The sequence below is a fragment of the Rhopilema esculentum genome, chromosome 17, assembly GCF_057945365.1.
Source record: "Rhopilema esculentum isolate cy_ngs chromosome 17, ASM5794536v1, whole genome shotgun sequence".
Taxonomy (NCBI): Eukaryota; Metazoa; Cnidaria; class Scyphozoa; order Rhizostomeae; family Rhizostomatidae; genus Rhopilema; species Rhopilema esculentum.
Window position 1 is genome coordinate 5,196,100 of NC_142831.1, and position 20,286 is coordinate 5,216,385.

Consider the following 20,286-nt stretch of genomic DNA (forward strand, 5'->3'; position numbering starts at 1 on the left):
GAGGTCAAACTCAGCGTTTTGTCTCATTAATGCCATTTTGGCAATTTCTCCAGTTATAAAGGGGCAAATTCTATTGGGGGGGGGGGTTGCAAGCGGACTCATGAAATTGGGTGCAGGTAGCTAATTTCTTGGATTTAGGCGGATATTTTTAAATATTGTCATTAATCAATTAATCAGCTGGTAACATGATCGTTTTGTTTTGAAAGAATATTAATTGATACATCATAATTATATTTTCTCGAGGTATCGTTAACTTGCCTGTTTTAGCCGCTTGCAATCTTACTATGATAATTTTTTATTCCACCGCCTTGGAAGTTCTCTGCTGGCTCAGTGCAATGGACAGGGAAAAGGAGCACTATTGGTAGAGAGATGAAAGTGATTTTCTTCCCCAATCAAGATGCAGATTTTTAGCCTGTTGTTGCACCTATCCAGTTTTGAAAATCATGGCTGTTGAAAATTATTTCCTGTATTGTTCTTATTCGTGGTTATTTGCATTGCTCGACAGAAATTTGCCAAGAGGAGTGGAATTATTAAAGACCGAACCAAACAGAAGAATGGGAGATCTCAGAAATAAATTAAACCACGTTGTTTAAAGGAGATAAAAGAGAGGATATTTTGAAATAATTTAGAATCATAAAATAAATGCTGAAAATTTAGTTTTGTTGCGGTACCCAGCCAGGTTTTCAACAATGCCGCAAACAAGGCGATACGAGATCGTCGAATAATTTGAAATGCCATTTTTATATGACATTCAATTCTTCGTGTGGCTCGTCGCGGAGTTTTCATGTCGCTTCTTTGTTTAAGATTGGTATTAGTTCACTTAGAAAGAAAATCGACTGTGAAAAATGGTTCAGTTAAAGGCAAGGTTGTAATAATTGAATCCTGCTTTGCTTCTTATTAATCTCTAAGGAGTACGCAATGAAGACAACCGAACTCGATCCATAAACATAAAACGTAACATGTGGTTATAAGTCATACGTTAAAAGGATATGGGGGCGTGGTAAGCAGTCTTGAATATAACAAAGGTTTTAGATAAAATTTCAATGTTATCACAATGTTTTTTTTCTTTGGATCCATTTAAAAAGCTGGACGACCAACCTTATGATTTATTGGCCTTGACTTTCCTCTCTACATTTCAGTCTATCTCCAATTTCAACTTCGCCTATTCGATCTTTCTGTTCACGGAATTTCCGCTAACGGTAGTTCTGCTCACCGTCATTCCGCTTACGTCAAAAGCGGTTATGCCTGTTCTACTTGCTCCAATTCTGCACATTGAATTTGCCTACGTTACCGTCAGTCGTTAATTCGGCATGCGCCTGTTCCGCTTATATCAGTTCGGTTAATGTTCCGCTCACAGGTGTTACGAAGATAGAATAATAGATTTTATCTTGGTGTTACTAATTTAGCTAAAGTTATCCACGTTTTATTCTTCTAAACCATTAATAGATAAATTTTAACATCTAAGTTTTTACAAACCATTTAGCTTCACCAGGCATTTTCACCTTGGTCGCTGTCAGTTCTGCCATTGATCCAGCAGTCCCTTGATCCAGCAGTTCTGCCATTGAATGCATTTTACACCCCTACGTCATCAACTCAGCATATATATCAAACAGAATGGGAGACAGTGTACAATCTTGTCTAGCACCTAAGCTGATATTTAAGAATATCCTGTTTCCTCACTGTTGCTATTACTTTGGGTTTTTGGAGGTCTTTTGATAAGCTGCACACTGTTATTGGAAATCCCATCATGCAATTTTGTTCCCTTCCTGCATGAAGCACCCTATTTGATTTGACAGATATGAGCTCCTGATTTCTGGCAGACTGCAATTAAGCATGAAATTTGATCTTAAAACCAGCTCTTTTCTTAGGTGCGAAGATGGCTCAGTTGTTAGAGGCGCTGACTACAGACCCAAGGGTCCGTGTTTCGAGTCCCTGGCATGACCAAACTTTCACCCAGAGTGAGAAGAGTCGCCAGCTTTCGGAAATCCAGGCGTAGGAATCACGAGGTGTGGTCACATTGAGAGGAAGGACCAGGACACTGCTCGATAAGCATAGCTTCTCAGTGTCCCAGAAACAAATACAAATCTGTAATGCTGTTTTACAGTACTGGCCGAATAGCGCAGCGCCATATCATATTTGTCCTACAATATTTTTATCGAATATGCCCTAATATTTTTATCGAATTTGTCTCAATGCTTTTTGAACATAAGTGTACAAAACTAAAGAAAGCTCATTTCGAGGAACAATTAGCTTAACCGGTATATAATCAGCAAACGTTTTTCACCAACTCATATAATCTATGATAACAACTTCACTTTGCATAGAGAGTCGAAACTCGATTATCGATACACAAGTAAAGAGAAAACTGTAAAGATGAGCATGTTTATTACATGTTTAAAGCAATTTACTGACAGGAAAGTAGCATATAACATTTGAATTTTGTATGCAGCGCATCACTGTCAAATTCTGTACAAGGTTGGATTCACTCCTACCCGTCCACCGTCCTCATCTGCAAGGAAAGGACAAGCCTCGCAACTTATGTGGTAATTTCTGAATTTAATTTCAATGGAAAGTATTCTCCAGGAATAATTAAATTTTTTCAAATCTATTATTTAATGCTCTCGTTTTGTGTCTGATTGATTTGGTTCCGAATCTTAACGTTTATCATAAGATATGATTGTAAGTATTAAGTTTTGATTTACTGAAATTAACACTAAATGTTCACAAGTGTTTAACAAATGCTTTAGGCCGAAAGTGTTTTAAATGACTTTTTGAGCAGCAATTTGTTCAATGATGAGAGGCGGTGAATCCATTCTTCGATCATCCTTATGTCCGCCCTCTTCTTTTGTTTCAAACTTTTCTGTTACTGAACCTGCGTTGCGCGAATCTTTAACAAACTGATGCAAAATATTTCTTTTTCAGCTTAAAACATGTAAACTCGCAAACAAAAGAAATTCGAGTTATTGTATTGAAAAGATCTCCATTACAATGTGTGAAGCGTCGAATCAAAACAAAGGATTTGTCTCAAAAGCTATTGTCTATCGAACACAATGGTGTGATTTTCTATTGTTCTTATTCAATTGTTTCGAAACATTACTTTGACCATAAGTACGATAAAGGACAAGTTTAATGTCGTGGGTCCATCGATTCCATGTTGAAGCGCTGAAACACGTGTTGTCTAAAGTGAACTTTTCTGCGAAGAATTATTCCTTATATGAAAATTTTATTCCAGTGTCTTTAATAGGCAGTGAACTTGGTGGTCTTTGTAATGCAGAACATCGCAAGATTGATGGATATCAAGCGAACAGCCCGACACCATTGACAGTGAGTTTATAGATTTACAAATAGATATGCTACACTATTATGTATTATTTTTACTATTCTTTATGTTTAAGAGTGTATATTTTCTCATCAATTTTAAGCTCGGTAATGATTGTATTGTAGAAATGGTTTAGAGCTCTCTTTTTTTAAAAAATAGAGTTGAATAGGCCGATGGTTTGGGCCCAAAATTAGGTGAAATATATTAAAACACCACGAAACCTTGATCATTAAAAAAATATTTTTGTCTGCTAATATCAAACCGTGTCCCCTTCTTTACCCTATTTTGTTTCATTTTTGGAATAATGTTTTGAATAAAACATGAATAAAGTTCTGGGATTACTTTCGCGCGATTTTCTCAGATGCGAATATTAATTGGTTTGTTACACCCTAACAGCTGAATGCAGCAAATGTGCAATATGCGCCACCCCCCCCCCCCCCCCCTCCACCCCCGGAATTCTTCTAATGCCCTTTCTGCTTTATAATAATGCAACAAGCACCTAAGACAGTGTAATGAAAGTGCACCTAAGACAGTGTATCAAGGTAGAAACTGTTAATATAACGTATTCTTCATTACTCTTATCATGTTTTTATTTCTACCGACAATGTTATTGTTACTGCTATCTTTTGATTCTATGCCTAACACCAAAGCTTTAGTCTTATTTGATTGAGGTATAAATGTTTCTGGATAAGTGAGTTTCAAGATCCCTTGTTGAGTGAGCTTTGGTTTTGCCTGAACCAGTAAATCTTTGCAATCACTTGTTCACTTGCCGCCAGACACAACAAAGATTATGCAAAGGCTTTAAAAGTTAGCAAGGTTTTGGTTATTGGAACTGTCAAAGCAGTCATTTACTTACAATTTGCCAAAGCTCCCAATTAAAAATGTGGTTTGGGCAAGCTTGGACGTGGTACTTGCTTTCAATTAGTCTGAGGTCAGGAATAAACGCCCCCCCCCCCCTGTTGTAAGAGGCGTTACATCATAAAGAGCGAGAGACAACTACAAAGGGCTGCTTTTATACCATATACGTAAAGGCGAGAACATAATATTGATTAATAGTCAACACGTGGGATAACATGTGATTATATACGCGTGTCCTGTAACACTTTTATGGGCGATTTTTGAAAACCCATCGCTCATTACCCCACCCCTTCTGCTTCATCGACAAAAACGTCTGGGATTATAAAATTTAAAATCTAAAAAGTCCTTGCGCTCACATAAACCATATGTTTGTTTCAGAAATGATCAAACCCCTTCCCGTTTCAAAAATTCTTGACTTGGTCATGAAACCTCATTTATTTATGAAAACCCCAACGACCCCCCCCCCCTCCCTTACGTCTAATTTAAGGGTATCACACATTGAAAAGAGCAAAAATTTATTATCATTGAAAAGAGTCTGTGTTTATGGCACGTGACCATGACTTGGGGGCAATAAAACTTTATTAATTATCTATCCACGTACCTAGTCAATTATAGGTATCAGATCCATGCCAACCGTGGCTGAAATTGAAGAATAATTTATCTCCCTTCTGCAAAGGCATTCGTTCCGCCGAGACATAATTTAGCACTCAGTTACGTGTACAGTAACACTGTGTTGTACATCTTGGTTGCTATTCTCAATAGGAAAAAGCAGCTTCAGGCGCAGACCTTAATGTTGTTATATGACATTACAGCCTTGTTGGGGAGACGAAGGAGAGAAAATCGTCAAATGTTTGAGGCAGCCCTCTGTCCTGGAGTCAGAACGTTTGCGTAATAAAGACTCCATTCCATACGCATTCTCTATGACTGCAAGACGGAGGGTTCCCTGACTCAATAAAAGACTTTCCATTGCTCGTCTCCCCAACAAAGCCAAGGAATTGTTCTGAAACTCTTGCTGTACTTAATTCTTGTCTTATAAACCTCTTGTGCTTGATTCTGGACATCTCTTTTGCTCTTATAAAGATAACAAATCATTGGTCAATGTATTACAATCATGACGAGCAGACGAGACTCTTTTCCTCGACAGACTTAACAATCGATTCTTTCAGTAGAAAATCTTATTAAGAGTAATCCAGTGTATCTCTTCTGAGCAATGCCTTTCAAAATTGCAATTTTCAATCAACTTCGAAAGATTGATTAGATCCAAGATTGTGACTTGATGTTCTTATACACATCGATTATTAAGCTTCTTATTATGGTCAAGGGCCTGGTGGTACTGACTATTTCATTCTTTAAATATAATAGTGTACACAGCTATGAGAGTTTACTTGATGACAATCATGTGCTGAAGATACAGGATTAGAAATTGATTCTGAATACGCCTAGATGTGAAATCGATCATCTAGTAGCGAGAATTCTTCGCTGATCATTTTGCAGACGAAAAATATCTCTTACTCAAGCTTATATGTTTCTTACCCAGCTACGAAGTCTCTAGCGGACAAAAAGAATGCAGAGGACAGAGAAGATTTTGTGCATCCTGTTTTGCTCTTATGCCTTCTATCTTGTGTGTGAGTATACTTCATTTTCTTTATATTTACTGTTTATATTCATTTCAATGTTTACTATGATCATTGATTATTTGGTTACCTACTTTAACCCTTGCATTCTCTAAATTTGCTCAAAATCTTCCCACCAAGCTATCCAATAGACATTTGCCTTCAAATTGCCAAGCATTACACTTTTCTGAGAAAGTTTTCTTTGTTCGAAAGATCCATTGTCTATGAATTGTTTTTTAAATTTTCTTTTTGTTGGCATTACCATTGTGCAGAGAAGACATGTCCCTGCAACAAAAAAGCTCTGACACCAGCTTTTTCGAATTTTTTTCAAGTGTCACAAATAAAGTTTTCTTAAAGGCCTCGTCCCCTCCCCAGTTTCCTTCCTTTACAATGACACTTTACAATGATCGCTGGAAGTTGAAAAGATGGATGCTTCTCGACAAAACTTTCTGTTTTTCTCTGTACATGTCCTATGATGTTATATCAAATGCCTATCAAATAATTACATGTGTATTAAACTCACTTTTACGAAAAAACGCTCTATAAGAAGATGGCGATGAAATAAAAAAAACCTTGGTACTGATTGTCCTCGATGTTAAGAAACTGCGTGAAAATTCTTCTTATAAAGATAGGGTAGAAACATTTCTATTCGCATATTAAGCCCCTATTTCCATTAGAAATAAAAAAGAGTTTCTTGCAACTTTGTTATTTAGTGTTTCCTTTTGTTAAGCTTTTGTTTTTCTAAAAAGTAGCCCTTAGCATTCGAACAACCTTTTTACACTAAAGTCAACAAAAATTAAAAAACTGTTTGCTAATCCCTAACAACCATTATAAAAAATATGAGTGTTGTTCGCAGCTCCTCCCTAACTTGAGCTCTGTCAATCCCTTTTGCTTAAATAATTGCAAATAATTCCTATCTTACATTCTGATATGCAATTTTTGAAAGACCTTTTATTCTCTGAAATGTATGATCGAAATAACAAGAAGATTAAGATATCAGATCAAAGTATTTAGGTTAAACAGTTGTAAAATGTTGATTGCTAAATTACGTATGAATAAAAAATGTAGAGTTCATGAAGAAATTCTAATTGAAATTATGACCACGAAGAAGATCATAATATAATGTTCAAGCCCAGTTTTGGTAACTTTGTTTATGAATAATCACAAGTATCCATGCTTTTGACGATTAGTACGTTCCTCGATGCAGCGGTTTATCTTTGATTAATCGTTGACTATATTTGAATGATAATCTATTTACAATGTGACTTATAATGGCGTAAAATGTCATTTCAGCGATTGCAGATACTCAGCCAGAAAAGGTTAACGATGAGGCAAGATTATTCGACGATTTATTCGTTCATACAAGGTACGACAACTCGGTTAGGCCAGTTCGAAATAAGGCTTCATCAGTGCAAGTTTACCTGGATGTTGCTTTAGTGCAACTCGTTGATCTGGTAAGTAAACAATCTGCAGTGTTTTAAGGCGGGTTTCCACTTTATTCGCTCTGGTCGCGCGACTGAGCGAATGCACATTGCGGCATGCGCAAATTGAACTTCCTCGCTCGCTGCGATTGCGCGACCATTCGCTGAGTAGTTCAACTCAGTTGAACTACTGGGCGACTGGTCGCGTTCGCCGATTCGTTGACTTGTTGATTCGATTTCGCCAAGTCGCCCGACCAGAGCGAATCAAGTGGAAACCGGCCTTTATGCTGGTTGCTTGTCCCATATCTGCTAAGGTGGGATCCACCTTCCTTCAACGCTTGGGGCTTGCTTGTAGAATAGAAGCTCTGAGTCAAGACGTAGAAATAGAATTACGTCATTATACCAAAAATAGATAAGGGCATAGTCAGCCAATACGCCGGTCTAGAGGACTAGTCCATGGCAAAGACCTTCTGCGTAAAAGGTCCACGGTTTCTACCCTGGCATATCTGTTAAGATTTAGCAGTAACATTGGAATGAGAGAATACCAGGAGCGTGTACCACAAGTCTTGCCTCTCTGGCACATCTCTCTCTCTGTTGGCAGAATATCAGGGTTGTGTTGCCAGGGTTGTAACAGGGTTGCCAGATGGGGTTTACAGAAGAAGGCCAGATATATGACATTTTGGTTTACACCGTAAAATATTGCTTGTTCGATTTAAAATTTGCTTGCTACCTATGATGCGAAAACTAAGGAATGTTCTCAATAACAAATTTTCCTGGCAAATTAACTCTAAAATGGCCGAAGTTGGACAATTTGATTTTTAAAAAGGCCAATCTGGTAACCCTGAGTTCTGTAACTTGTCAATAGCTTTTTCTTCCTTGTCTTTGAAGGAAAGAAGCGACAGGAGGGTGTCCGTATACATTTAAGCTGTCCATAGTGTAATAGTGATACTCTATTTTGCAGGATGATGCCGATCAATCTATGACGTCAAACATTTGGATAAGGCTGGTAAGTTGAAAAGTCTGTCATCCATTTGCTCATTTAATGAAAAGTATTTTGCCATCTATCGCTGTTCAGATTTATTATGAAATCGGGACCATTAGTGAAAAGGTGTAATGTATTCAAGACTGCTCTAGGGGTAATGTTACAATGAAACAAAAATTTGCTAACGGAGAAGAGTCTCTGGCTTGGATAATTTCCCTTTTTACGCCTATATAAGACCTGTATGTCAAAATGGGCCTGTTTGTTGTGTTGTATATTTCAAGCAATCTGATTGGTTTCCATTAAATCTGTGTGCTATCCTATTGGCTGTCTTTTTCAAAACTGCACGCAATCTGATAGGCTATCTGCAAAACTTCAAGTAATCTTATTGGCTCTCTAATTACACACAAAGCTGTCAAATTTGATCTATAACAACAAACGCAATCCACCTGTGCTTGATCATCACGAGAAAGCCATTTCAGAGGAGTGGGCATGCCAGTATTTTTAAAAAGTCGTCTGAACAGTTTTTGTCTGATCTTCATCAAGTTTTTATAGTTTCAAAGGGATAATGGCACAAAGTTCCATTTTAAATTTTGATCCCATAACCTGAAAGACCACCATTTAAAGGTATTACGAATTGGCTGTGATATAACCACCTGAGCACAGTTACTTGTCCCGTCAAACCTTTGTAATTTGGTCTTGGTTCATAGCTTTATGGCAATGTCTAAAGAACATGAAGGACTCTATATATACGGTACACCCTAAAACGAGGGGAAATTGTTGAACATTCTGTCAAGCTATACGATAATGCTTTAGCAAACTTGAAATATCTCGCTCAATTTTTAACATATCTACCTTATTTGCATATTGAGAAGTATTTTATGCCGTTATTCCAGATTACGTGGTCAAATTTAAGAAATTCTAAAAAATATTGTTGATGATGTCACACGTATTTTAGTCACAGTTTATATGAATGTGTGCTTTGGTATATTGTGATTGCTCTGGGACCATGATAAGACGATGAGATGGTTAAACTCAAACAAAAAGCTGACTGATTTAGAGCCTCGTCACTTCTCTGACCATCACCTTAATCTGTAAACATAGATGTTAGCCAGTAATATAGCTACTTTTTTATTGATTATAATAAATGCTGTACAGGCAAAGCTTTCAAAGTTCTCATCAAGTCAGGCCATTCCAATTTGGAACTTTTGTTAGCTAAAGAAACAGATAAAACAGACTGAAGGCAGAGCATTAAATAGGCTGATAGTTGAGGATGTAACAAAAATAACGATACGTAATAGTTGTAGGAGAAGCACTTTAATTGTTTACATATTCTCATGTTAAAAAAGTGAATATTTATCACAAGCATCCACCATTCAAGAATCTCATTCAGTTCATTGTTTTTCCTTCACCGGCTAGTTGAAAATGGGATGTTTTGATACTCTTCAACATTTGTAGATTTCTCACCACTGTAGACCGTTTAAGAGGCATAGAGAGACTGGGAAGTAGAAAAGCAAGCGGCAAGGATTGCAGGGGGTGCTAAACAATTATTAGATTTTGGTGCGCGAAAGCACCCCTAAACCTCTCAGTTAATCCGCCCCTGATAACAGATTACACGACTGAAATATCAAAGTCTTTATTTCAAATAAATGAGTAGAAATGGCACAAGAGAAGAGTCTTGCATGAAATCAAAAACTTTGGAAGACAGTGGTTTATTCATAAGTATTTTCTCAAATTCTTCAAAAGAAGTGAGCAGTTTTTAGGGTGCTGTTGTTTTGGTGAAGTATTCCTTTGTTCAAATGGGAATTTGTAAAGAAATTGAGAACTTTTGTTCCTCTTTGAAACTTTAGAGGTAAATGCTAGATTTCCAAACGACAACCTTTTTGTTGCAGACATGGATGAACGAAATCTTGAGATGGAACCCAGCTGACTACGGGAATGTGACACGCCTAACTGTGAACAAGCAATATCCATGGAAACCTGATATCGTTCTATACAACAAGTAAGAAATACTAGGTGCCTCTAATTCGAAATCTCTGTGTCTTGCTTTACTCAACCTATAAAGCCTGATCAATCATTCAGAGATATCAGTCAACAGGACAATTTTTAAAGCTAGTTCATATGATTGAGTCTCTTCAGCTAGGTGAAAAAGTTACGAAAGAGTTTTCTGCTCCCCACATCATTCTCTCTCTCTCTCTCTCTCTCTCTCTCTCTCTCTCTCTCTCTCTCTCTCTCTCTCTCTCTCTCTCTCTCTCTCTCTCTCTCTCTCTCTCTCTCTCTCTCTCTCTCTCTCTCTCTCTCTCTCTCTCTCTCACTCTCTCTCTCTCTCTCTCTCTCTCTCTCTCATGTCTTCTCTCATGTCTTCTCTCATGTCTTCTCTCATGTCTCCTTTCCTGTCTCCTTTCCTGTCTCCTTTCCTGTCTCCTTTCCTGTCTCCTTTCCTGTCTCCTTTCCTGTCTCCTTTCCTGTCTCCTTTCCTTTCTCCTATCCTGTCTCCTTTCCTGTCCACCTTTTCCTTCAGTTTCATTCACTTTCCCTCACCTTATCAATCCTTTTCTTTTTCCAGTTTATCAACTTTTCCTTCCTATATCTCTACTACACCTCCTCTCTTTCTTTCTCCCTCTCTTCTTTCCTTTCATCTATCTTTTTACCACCCGTATTCTCCTTTCCTTGCTCCCTCTCACTGGCATCTCTCACTCTCAATTATCTACAAAACCAAACAATGTACCAGCAAGTCTTTTCTTTCCCTTTCATAACCGCAGAGATTTCTGTGAGATTTTCAAATGATTTAATTAATCATATCATTGCGTTCTTAGTGCGGAAAATGGAGAGCATGGAGGAAATGTTGGCGAATTTCTCACTCGTATAGATGTAAAATACACTGGAATGAACACCTGGTATATTCCTGCCATACTGAAAACCAGCTGCGGCACAGATATGACATATTTCCCCTTTGATAGCCAAGTCTGTCCGCTCACTTTTGGCTCGTGGACATACTTTAGGCAGCATATCAACATTACCAATATAAGAGATACAATGGATGTGGCACCTTATCTAAGTAGCTCTTCATTTTATTTGAGGAAAACGAAAGCTACAAGGAATGAGGTGTTCTACCCGTAAGTTTGCGTGTTTTTTTGTAAACAAACAAAGGCCTATAGTTGTTTTCTTATGTTTTTGGGCCTCTGTGCTATCATTTCTTTGTTTAGTCTCTTCATTAGAAAGGTTTCAATGTCTTTTATTGCACTTTAAAGAAAGAAAACTTGTTCGATTTACACAACAATTCAATAAAGTATTCAGTGCTATCCAGGGCACATTCAAGGTGAAAGCAGGAGGTAGAGGAAGGCAGCTCCATTAATCCTTGACGTCATTGTAAACGATTTGATTGCAACCTGGACAGAAATATTTCCCTTGGGTCCCTAACCACTCACATTCAAAAATCTTTGCCTGTGTGATTTCGGTACAGGCAATAAACTGTAATGGATTTTTAAATTATCAGATGGTTGGCTATAAAAAATATTTTGGAATGAAAAGCATGTATCTTTTACCATGTATTTCCTCTTGAATATGTTTTTGAAAATACCAAGTTTGTTCATTGCCAAAGAAAATGGCCCAAATGATTTTTCTGATAACAGGTTCCAAATATCTTTATCGACAGCAACAGATGACACGATGAAAATCTTTTTCTAGCAATTATTAGTTTAATTGTGTATTCTTAAGAGTCCTTTTGAAATATCTCTATATGTGTGTAAAAGTTGGCAATATCACAACTGAGATACAGTCTTCTGAAAACAGGCACCCTTTCCTTTGAAATCCTCGTACTTTTGTCTTCGTACCAAAATAAATGAGTCAAAACAACACTAACCCTAATTCATATTTTTTGCTGACCATCCAAATTTTCGAGAGCATTCAACCGATTTGTATTTTCAAGTTGTGTGTATTGTGCAAATTCAAAATCTCTAAAGACATATCTTTCTTAAGGCGTAACACTTTATAACTCACTTTTTTCAAACAATCTTTTGGTGGTACAAAAATTAAAAGTAGCTTTGAAAAAAGCACGAAGAAAGCTTCAGTATGTTCACTTTTTTCCTCTCTTACTCTACTAAATTCATTATTATCATTAATAAACAACAGGTATTTCTTTTCCTTTGCCTTTTTTTATCGATTTATTCTACTTCCTTTTTTCGTATGATGTACGTTTCATCTTCCTCCTTCTTCGTCTTCATTACTTCTTCTCCATTGCTATCATTTTCAATATTCACTTTCTTCTTTTACAATCGTCATAATATTAATTAGCGACGATCCTCTTCTTACTTCATTTTGTCATTTCTCAAATCTTTTTTGCCAACCCTTTTGCAATGTCCTTAAAATGAATTTAGTCCGCTTACTTTTGCTCCGACGAAATCCAATCTTAGCTACTTTTAATTTGCTTGTGTTTATAGTTGTTTGTACTCGGCGCGTTGCAGTGTTTCTTATTTTCTACATTATTATCGACTTTTTGCGGCAGACTGGTACCGTGACCTTTGTTTACATACTTTAAAATGAATACCCTCCAAATTACTTTTTCTCCTTTCTCCGACAGATGCTGTGCAGACCCCATTGTCACAATCACGTACGACGTATTCCTCGATAGGCAGCCCGGGTTTTACTTTTATAACGTCGTCTTACCCACACTTGTCATCACTCTCATGGCGTTTATAACTTTCATGTTGCCGGATACTATAGGCGAAAGAGTTGGCCTCACCTTTGATTGTTTCCTTGCAAACACCTTCACATCCATGATGATTAAAGATATGATGCCGGTAAGTTCCGATACAATGCCTGTTATCACCAAATTTATGCTTATGTGTATGACTTTGCTTCTGCTCTCATTGCTTTCGAATTCATATTCTTTACGATGTCCCACAAAGAGGAGAATGCCCTCAGTCATTCGCATAATCTTTCTCGAATTTCTCGGTCCCTTGCTGTATGTCACAAAACGCTCATGTACTGTAATTGTTGATGAGAACGAGAATGATAGTGCGGAAGAAATTCGCCGCTATGATCCACTTGCGTCGAAATCGCGTTACGGCAAAACCTTAACTGTTTCCAACCAAAACGAAGAGAATTACGAGATGTTACGCTTCTCGCAAGCTTCCTTTTCCCAGTCAACTGGCTACCCAGAAACAAGTGAAAGTGGTTTTCATGGAGACAGCCACTATGACTATCAACACAAAAAGCGCTACTTTTCGGCCAAAGGGAGAGAAATTTTCCACGAGCAGCCATTTTCCAGTGGGTTTCATTCGTTGGAGTCACAGCAAGGCAATAAGCCAACCAAACAAGAAACGGACTGCTTGAAAAACCTGAAAAAATTGGTTGATGAATATGACAATCAAATATCTGATCAGAACCATAAAGAATTTTGGAGCTTCGTTTCAAAAATCGTCGATCGCTTATTTTTGTTGGGTTTTGTTCTGGCTTGGATTTCAATGTCTCTGGCACTTTTTCTCCAGATTCCCTTTCATAAGGGTGTTGCTGTTAAAAAGTAACTCGAACATCGAACATTTCTGTCGCAACAATAATTCTTTTTTAAGAAAACTTTGCTCTAGAAATTTTAGTAAGTATTGTGGTGAATCTGTTGTCAAATTTTCACATTTTTTTAGAATCTTGCAGTCCTTAATGTAGATTAGGTGGTCTTTTCTTTGCGTAAAATATGAGTAATAAATTCTTCAGGAACGTCTTTTTCAGGAACTGAAATTTCACTGTGATAGAGTTTAGGGGCTATTCCCCGAAAAAAACTCATCATAGACAGAACGTTGAATCAGTGGCAATCTCTTCAATTCCTTTACAAAAATATCCGATTCTTGTGTTGATTTGCTGATTCATGGTCAATTCATGTTTACTTGAAGGCAGTTGCCTCTCCCACCCCTCCCTCATAAGTTTCACCACTACGCTAAAGCCACTTAACGGAAAGTGACTCTTGAATGCTAGTCTTCCTCATATGTCTACTAGGCGATTTTTTCAACCTAGGCCAATAGTCGTTTACATGACTTGATAGACAACAAATGTTTGCAGATTGCTCTTTAGACAACAATTTGTTTGCAGATTAAAGGAGTCTAGGCTCCTATACAGGGGCGGACTGGCTCTAAATTTAGGACCTGGGCCAATTTGTCGAGAAAGGGCCCCGAAAATGAAAAATAAGTTTACGGGTATTCCCAAAGTTGTTTGTTGCATCACTTTTTTATACTGGCTTAAAACGTTATTGGAATATTGCTATTAATTCTAATTAATAGCCACCAGGGATATAGGAGTAGGTGTAGAAGAGTTACAAAGGGGATCTACAATCCTTAGTCCAGGTCAGCACCATTTTCACTGGAAATTTAATTCTGACGTAGGATAAGAAACGAGAAAAAATCATGGATTATTGTTTTCTAGCTGAAAGGGGCCTCAGTGATAGAAAACGGCGAAAGGTATTTTTAGAGGGGTCACCTTTCTCGATCACTAAGGCTTTGGTAAGTTTTTCAAGAAATATCTACGTTATTCAAGAAAATCTTGATATGTAATTTTTCAGTCAAAGCATAATAGGCGTTGATGTTTTTTCGATCAATGGTTGAGCAGCCAGGTTAATTGATTGTTTGCGCAGCAACCAAGATGGTAACGTCAGTAACATAGGCAGGGCAGGCGAAACGTTACCGAAGTAGGGGAGAGGGTTAAATGTTTAGATTGTTCAGGGCTCAAATAAAGGCCACCACCATGGTTAGGTATTCTGGCCGAATTCAAGAAAAATTTTCGAAATATGCCATTACAGAGATGGCCAGAAAATACATCTAGTGTAAAGCTACTGCGAGCCTCACAAATAATTATCGACATAAAAGAGAAACGTCAAAGGACTTACGACCTCAGAAAACAACAGCAATTTGGCTTTTTCGTCTTACGTCTTTCTTTGCTTCTAAAAACGTCTACATGCGCAGCATGTCTTCTACTCTCGGCTACAAGAATCGACTGACAACTTGGAAAACATCCTAACTATAAAACGGCGTGACAAGAATACTAACATAAAAATTACTACCAAAAAAGGTAAAGTTAACAGCGCGAAAGGGGTGGTACCAGCGTACACAAGTCTTACGATAACCAAATATGAATAGTTTAACGATATTCATCGAACATCGATAGAACATCAAGTTTGACGAAAGGACGATCCTAGGCAACACATACAAGCTTTCATTTACAATAATTCCCCATCCCCCAATGGTTTCCAATTACCAAAAAGCAAAGATCTTATTCTCACCTTTAGCGACAAGCCCAGCATTTCCGACACACATAACTTTAAGTAAATATCTAAATGCAATTATAAAAAACGCTGTCTTGTCTATTGAAGACAGTAAATAAATGTTCTCAGTAAGAAACTTTCAAGAGTAACGAGTCTTCCTTTCTATGTTTAGATGTCAATTCATGTCTACAATTCTATGAGCATAAAGCTTGAAATTCATCTTAGTCTTCCAGCTGTATCTCCTTTCTTTTTATTGTTTGATTTGCAATGGGAGGCATTTAAAACTTATTCATTTTTGCCGGCCCGTATACTGCAAAACTGGATTGGGGGACATTGATAGAAATTCAGCTTTTTCTATACCTGCCTTACGAAATACTTTCAGATCAAGCTGCGCTTATAAGATCTGTCTACTGGCCTGTTATTGTAAGTTCGTCAGGGCAAAAAACTAGCACAGTCAGACCACACCAATGGAATTATGGCAAAATACACCGACGAAATACACCAAAATTTGGCGTAAGTACCGCATGTTTTATACCTAAGATAACCAAATATCGATAGTACTAGGTAATTCATGTTTTATACTGGAGCAAAGTATGGATGTACTGGAGCAAAAATTTAGTCAGAGCCCTTCTGCTGTTTTGATCTATACTCTCAAATCTATTTGGTTAGCATTAAAATTATGTGCTTTCCTAGAAATTGAGTCACGAAAATTGTCATGTCCTTACCATCTTAACTTATGATTTAATGAAAACATTCAAACGGAGGGCCCAAAGAAAACATTTATCAGATTTTGGGGCTTCCAGTTAAGTATCGTATTATTTTATTAGGGACAGTGAGCCTTGGACCCAGGATTCTCCTTGTTTCCATGTGGCCCCAAATTTTGGAAAATGCTTTTTCAGCACTTAAATACCGCATAGTGATCTTTTTATTCATTCTGTATCCACAAATCTTGAGAGAGTCTCGGTGTTATAGCAACAGAAGAGGGCCCCTACCAAACAATACCGGTTCTCATTCAATAGCAAAATTAAGAAAAATTTGTAATGATTTTGGGAGGGCCCACCGGGCGATCGTCCGGTAGCCCGACCGGCCAGTCCGCCCATAGAGATTGAATGACATTTATCATTGCAGTTTCGTATACAACATCTCTTTTGAAGGGATATAAAATTGATATTTTTATAATGATTGAAGTGTGCACATTGTATTTTGTAGATATGCTATAAGGTTATCTTGTATGTGGCGTCCACGATGACCACACGATAATAGCAAAAAATTTCGAAACAAATGGATTTTTGTAGTTCAATGAAAACAAATCAGGGGCGTCATGGCTTTGGGCATAGGAGGTGGGCTTTTTCTATTTGCTGACATTTTTGGGTTGAAATCTTCAAAAGCAATACGCTGGTATCGGATCCTTTTTCGGAAAATTGGAATCTTTAGCTACCCCGCCCCCTTCCATAAATGCGATCGCCACGATGCCTCTTCACAAAGTGTAGTCGTTTACCAAAGTATATTTACTAAAGATAGATGAATTGAGTGGTATTTCTATTGTCGTTTTTAAGCCTTTTCTGAGTTAAATCTTATATTGCGAAATACATTGCTCGTTTGCAACGGATCTTCTTCCACTTTTTTATCACTGCATTTATTTTTGGTTGTTATCCTGCTTCTAACTAAACATTTTGAGTACTCAACTGATAAAAAGCAGCATACAATCGCTGATTTCTTTGCAAATCTCTTTGCATATTCTAAACAAAGTTGTCTAGATAAAGCCTCAGTCTTTCAGTTTACCTGCCAAATCACTGATTATAAATCTTCTTTACCGAAAAATGTAGAGAACTGTGTTCTGTCACATGGAGTTTCTTTACCGCATTTTCTCCACGAAAGAAGCTAACAGTCAGGTTAGTAGCAGCAATTTCACATTTCTATAACGCTGTGAGAAGGTTTGATTGTTTTGATGTTAGATGAGGCCACATATTTCAACAAGTGCCTATTAAGGTGATATAAGGTAATTCTTTTGTTTATTAGGCCCTGGAGAGGGGTGGGGGGGGGGGGGACTTCCACATACAGTAGTACGGGATGTGTCACTTTTTAGGGTTCTTTTTTTTCGCAAGCAGAAAATAAATTTCCCACCCTCGCCCTAAAATGCATCATCAAAAAGATAGAGCGGTAGAAATTTTTGTTCAATGATTCAGATCATGTACAAGGTGAATTACAAGCCTTGTTTTCTATTTGTTTACTAAGGATCTGAATCAACTGATCTTTGAGTTAAAAAGTAGCTTTACTTCATTTTCAAATTTAAATTAACTACCATATTAACAGAAATCAGAGGCAGAAGGTGCTTAAGCTAACAATAAAGTTTGCAATTTCAACAGAGGATTTTTATATTTACGATTCATGATTGCCACAAAAGAATTCTATAACTTGACCTTGGAAAGTTTTAAAGCTGAAAGTGTCTAAACACCAATCTTTCCCATCTGCAACCAAATTTTTGCAGTTAACAATTTAAATGTGGATATTCAAGCAAATTGTACAAATTCATAAAGTTATATAACATAACATAACATAACATAACATAACATAACATAACATAACATAACATAACATAACATAACATAACATAACATAACATAACATAACATAACATAACATAACATAACATAACATAACATAACATAACATAACATAACATAACATAACATAACATAACATAACATAACATAACATAACATAACATAACATAACATAACATAATGTTCTATTTTAATTTACTTTATTTCATTTTATTATATTATAAAGTATAGTATTATCTAATACATTTCATTTGGAATGTTTCATTTTACACTCCAAATGAAAATTTCATAAATATTTCGCTGGTCACCTAATAATTAGCTGAACAGCAAGCCCATTTACGAGTGTTATGTCATTACCTTTCTTGGCGATTTATGAAAATCTGAACACATCGTTTTGCGCGGAAAGTGTGAGAAGGTTTGTTGAATCAATTATTATTTATAAAGAGAATAGTAGTTTTCTATAAATGTCCTTGATAGAATGGTTAAACGCTTAAGATTATAACTTCGACAGGTGCGAGGTTCTGAATCATGAACGGGGGTAAATGACATAATCTGCCTAAGCCAGTGGAAACAGAGAGAAGATTCTAAAGTTTAATGAATTCAAACCATGAACCGTGGTCTGAATCTAGATAGTGTGAATAAATCTATCTTGGATAAAAAGATCGGCATTACTTTTTTAATTGGATGTCACCAACACTTTCGATAGCATTGTATTAATCTTTGTTTGATCCAATGAATTGTGTCAGAGTAGCATAATTGATGCAAATAACAGTAGTACTGCCAAAAACTTATCTGCTTTGTCACCACAAAGAGACGACAAAAAAACTACAAAATATTTCTATACTCAGTGGTGGATTTAAGGGTGGCAACTAGGGGCAGCTGCCCCTCCCTCGCCGAGTTGAAGCAAGTTTGGCACCCCTTTTGGAAATAGTTTGGCACAATTATTGTGAAAATTGTCTAGTATGGCGAGGTATAAAGATATGAATGGGTGAGATAAAACGTCCATTAACTTTGCATTATCCTTACTTACATTACATATTAATCCACACAGACATTTGGTACTCTTATAATAGCTCTACCAAAACACAGCCTTTTCATGGTCGATTTTGTCATAATTTACCCTGCGATCGTTTAATCCAGAATTTGAAGGCATAAAACACCGGGCTGTCATGGGCGCCAAACACTCTAGGCGCACTGGAGGACTGAGCCTCCCTTGAAACTATCTAAAGGAGGCACATCTTCTATAGATCTTAATTGTAGAGTAGCTTTTATAAATAAATTTTTTAATTAAGATGTAACAAATTCAAAAGGGACTTTGGTAGTTAAATTCTCTTCAGTAGGCTTTAGCAGGCAAATTATCTTCTGTGTGCTTTAGCAGTCAAACTCGCGATCGAAAGTGTCTATAAGACGTTTTTACTTGTAAATTGCTCGGACTGAGTATTTAAAATAATCAAATCGTTGATCCTTTGCAGAACAACACGAGCCCTTTTTTAACACAACATTGCTTTAATTCGAATTTTGAGATGAGATTCGTATCACTCTTCTCAAACACCTTACTAAATTTTTTAAAACGATAGGACCTTTCGGGGATTTTGAAGGTGCAAAAGATTTTCGTGAAGAGATGACCCTCATTTCAAGCCGCCAAAGGCTCTTTTTAGCCAGCATCTTTGAGATTTTTATTTCATAATGTTTATAATGAAAGCTTGAGAGTTTCTTATTTCTGACCACGTCACCAATGGATTACTGAAGCGATTTAAAAATCTTATACCGGTAAAACAGTGCTAAAGGAAATCTTAACTACAGAGAGAGAATGTGAGCTTGGCTTAAAATATTTAATGCTTGTTATATTACATCAAATCTGATGGTTATTATGTATTACCCGGAAACTATTAATATTTAAAGATAGAAGTCACATCTTAAATTCAATCTATTTCCCAGATAAACTTTTTAGGGAAATATTTTATAACTGTAACTACCTGATAAGCCCCTGCAAATGCGAGAATGACGTCAGTACGATGTTGTCAAGTCAAAAGTGATTGTTCTTTGATAATTGTTCTCTGATAATGTTTGAAAGATAATGCTGTTTTTCTTCTCTGAAGCACGTGAAATTTGAAAGTATTGATTTTCTTCCCTGCAGGAAACAGCGTACATGTTAGTTTTGGGTCTTAAAAGATGTGCTGATTTGACTCGTTATTTCAAACCGAATATTAGACAATAAGCCTTTAGGCCAATACTAGGATACTAGTATGTATTCTGGGAGTATTTTTGTAAGATATTCTAACAAGT

General features: G+C 36.9%; 1 protein-coding gene across 2 annotated transcripts; it reads left to right on the forward strand.

The window, feature by feature from the left end:
• On the forward strand, positions 1-17,063 carry LOC135696500 (neuronal acetylcholine receptor subunit alpha-3). 2 transcript variants are annotated; one of them, XM_065215906.2, is made up of 7 exons: positions 1-3,324; positions 5,715-5,802; positions 7,084-7,244; positions 8,173-8,217; positions 10,083-10,192; positions 11,007-11,306; positions 12,770-17,063. In XM_065215906.2, the coding sequence occupies exons 2-7, from the start codon at positions 5,742-5,744 to the stop codon at positions 13,713-13,715; spliced, it is 1,623 nt and encodes a 540-aa protein (XP_065071978.2). In that variant the 5' UTR covers positions 1-3,324; positions 5,715-5,741; the 3' UTR covers positions 13,716-17,063. The 2 variants fall into 2 exon arrangements, with proteins under 2 accessions (XP_065071978.2, XP_088969506.1); XM_089113380.1 differs by having other exon boundaries at positions 11,271-11,306.
• The last annotated feature ends 3,223 nt before the right edge of the window (positions 17,064-20,286 follow it).

Bases quoted from the DNA above. Each gene is read 5' to 3' on its own strand.
- LOC135696500 (XM_065215906.2), top strand. From the start codon at position 5,742: ATGCAGAGGACAGAGAAGATTTTGTGCATCCTGTTTTGCTCTTATGCC. The intron at 7,245-8,172 runs GTAAGTAAACAA...TCTATTTTGCAG, and splicing joins TAGTGCAACTCGTTGATCTG to GATGATGCCGATCAATCTAT. The intron at 10,193-11,006 runs GTAAGAAATACT...TTGCGTTCTTAG, and splicing joins GATATCGTTCTATACAACAA to TGCGGAAAATGGAGAGCATG.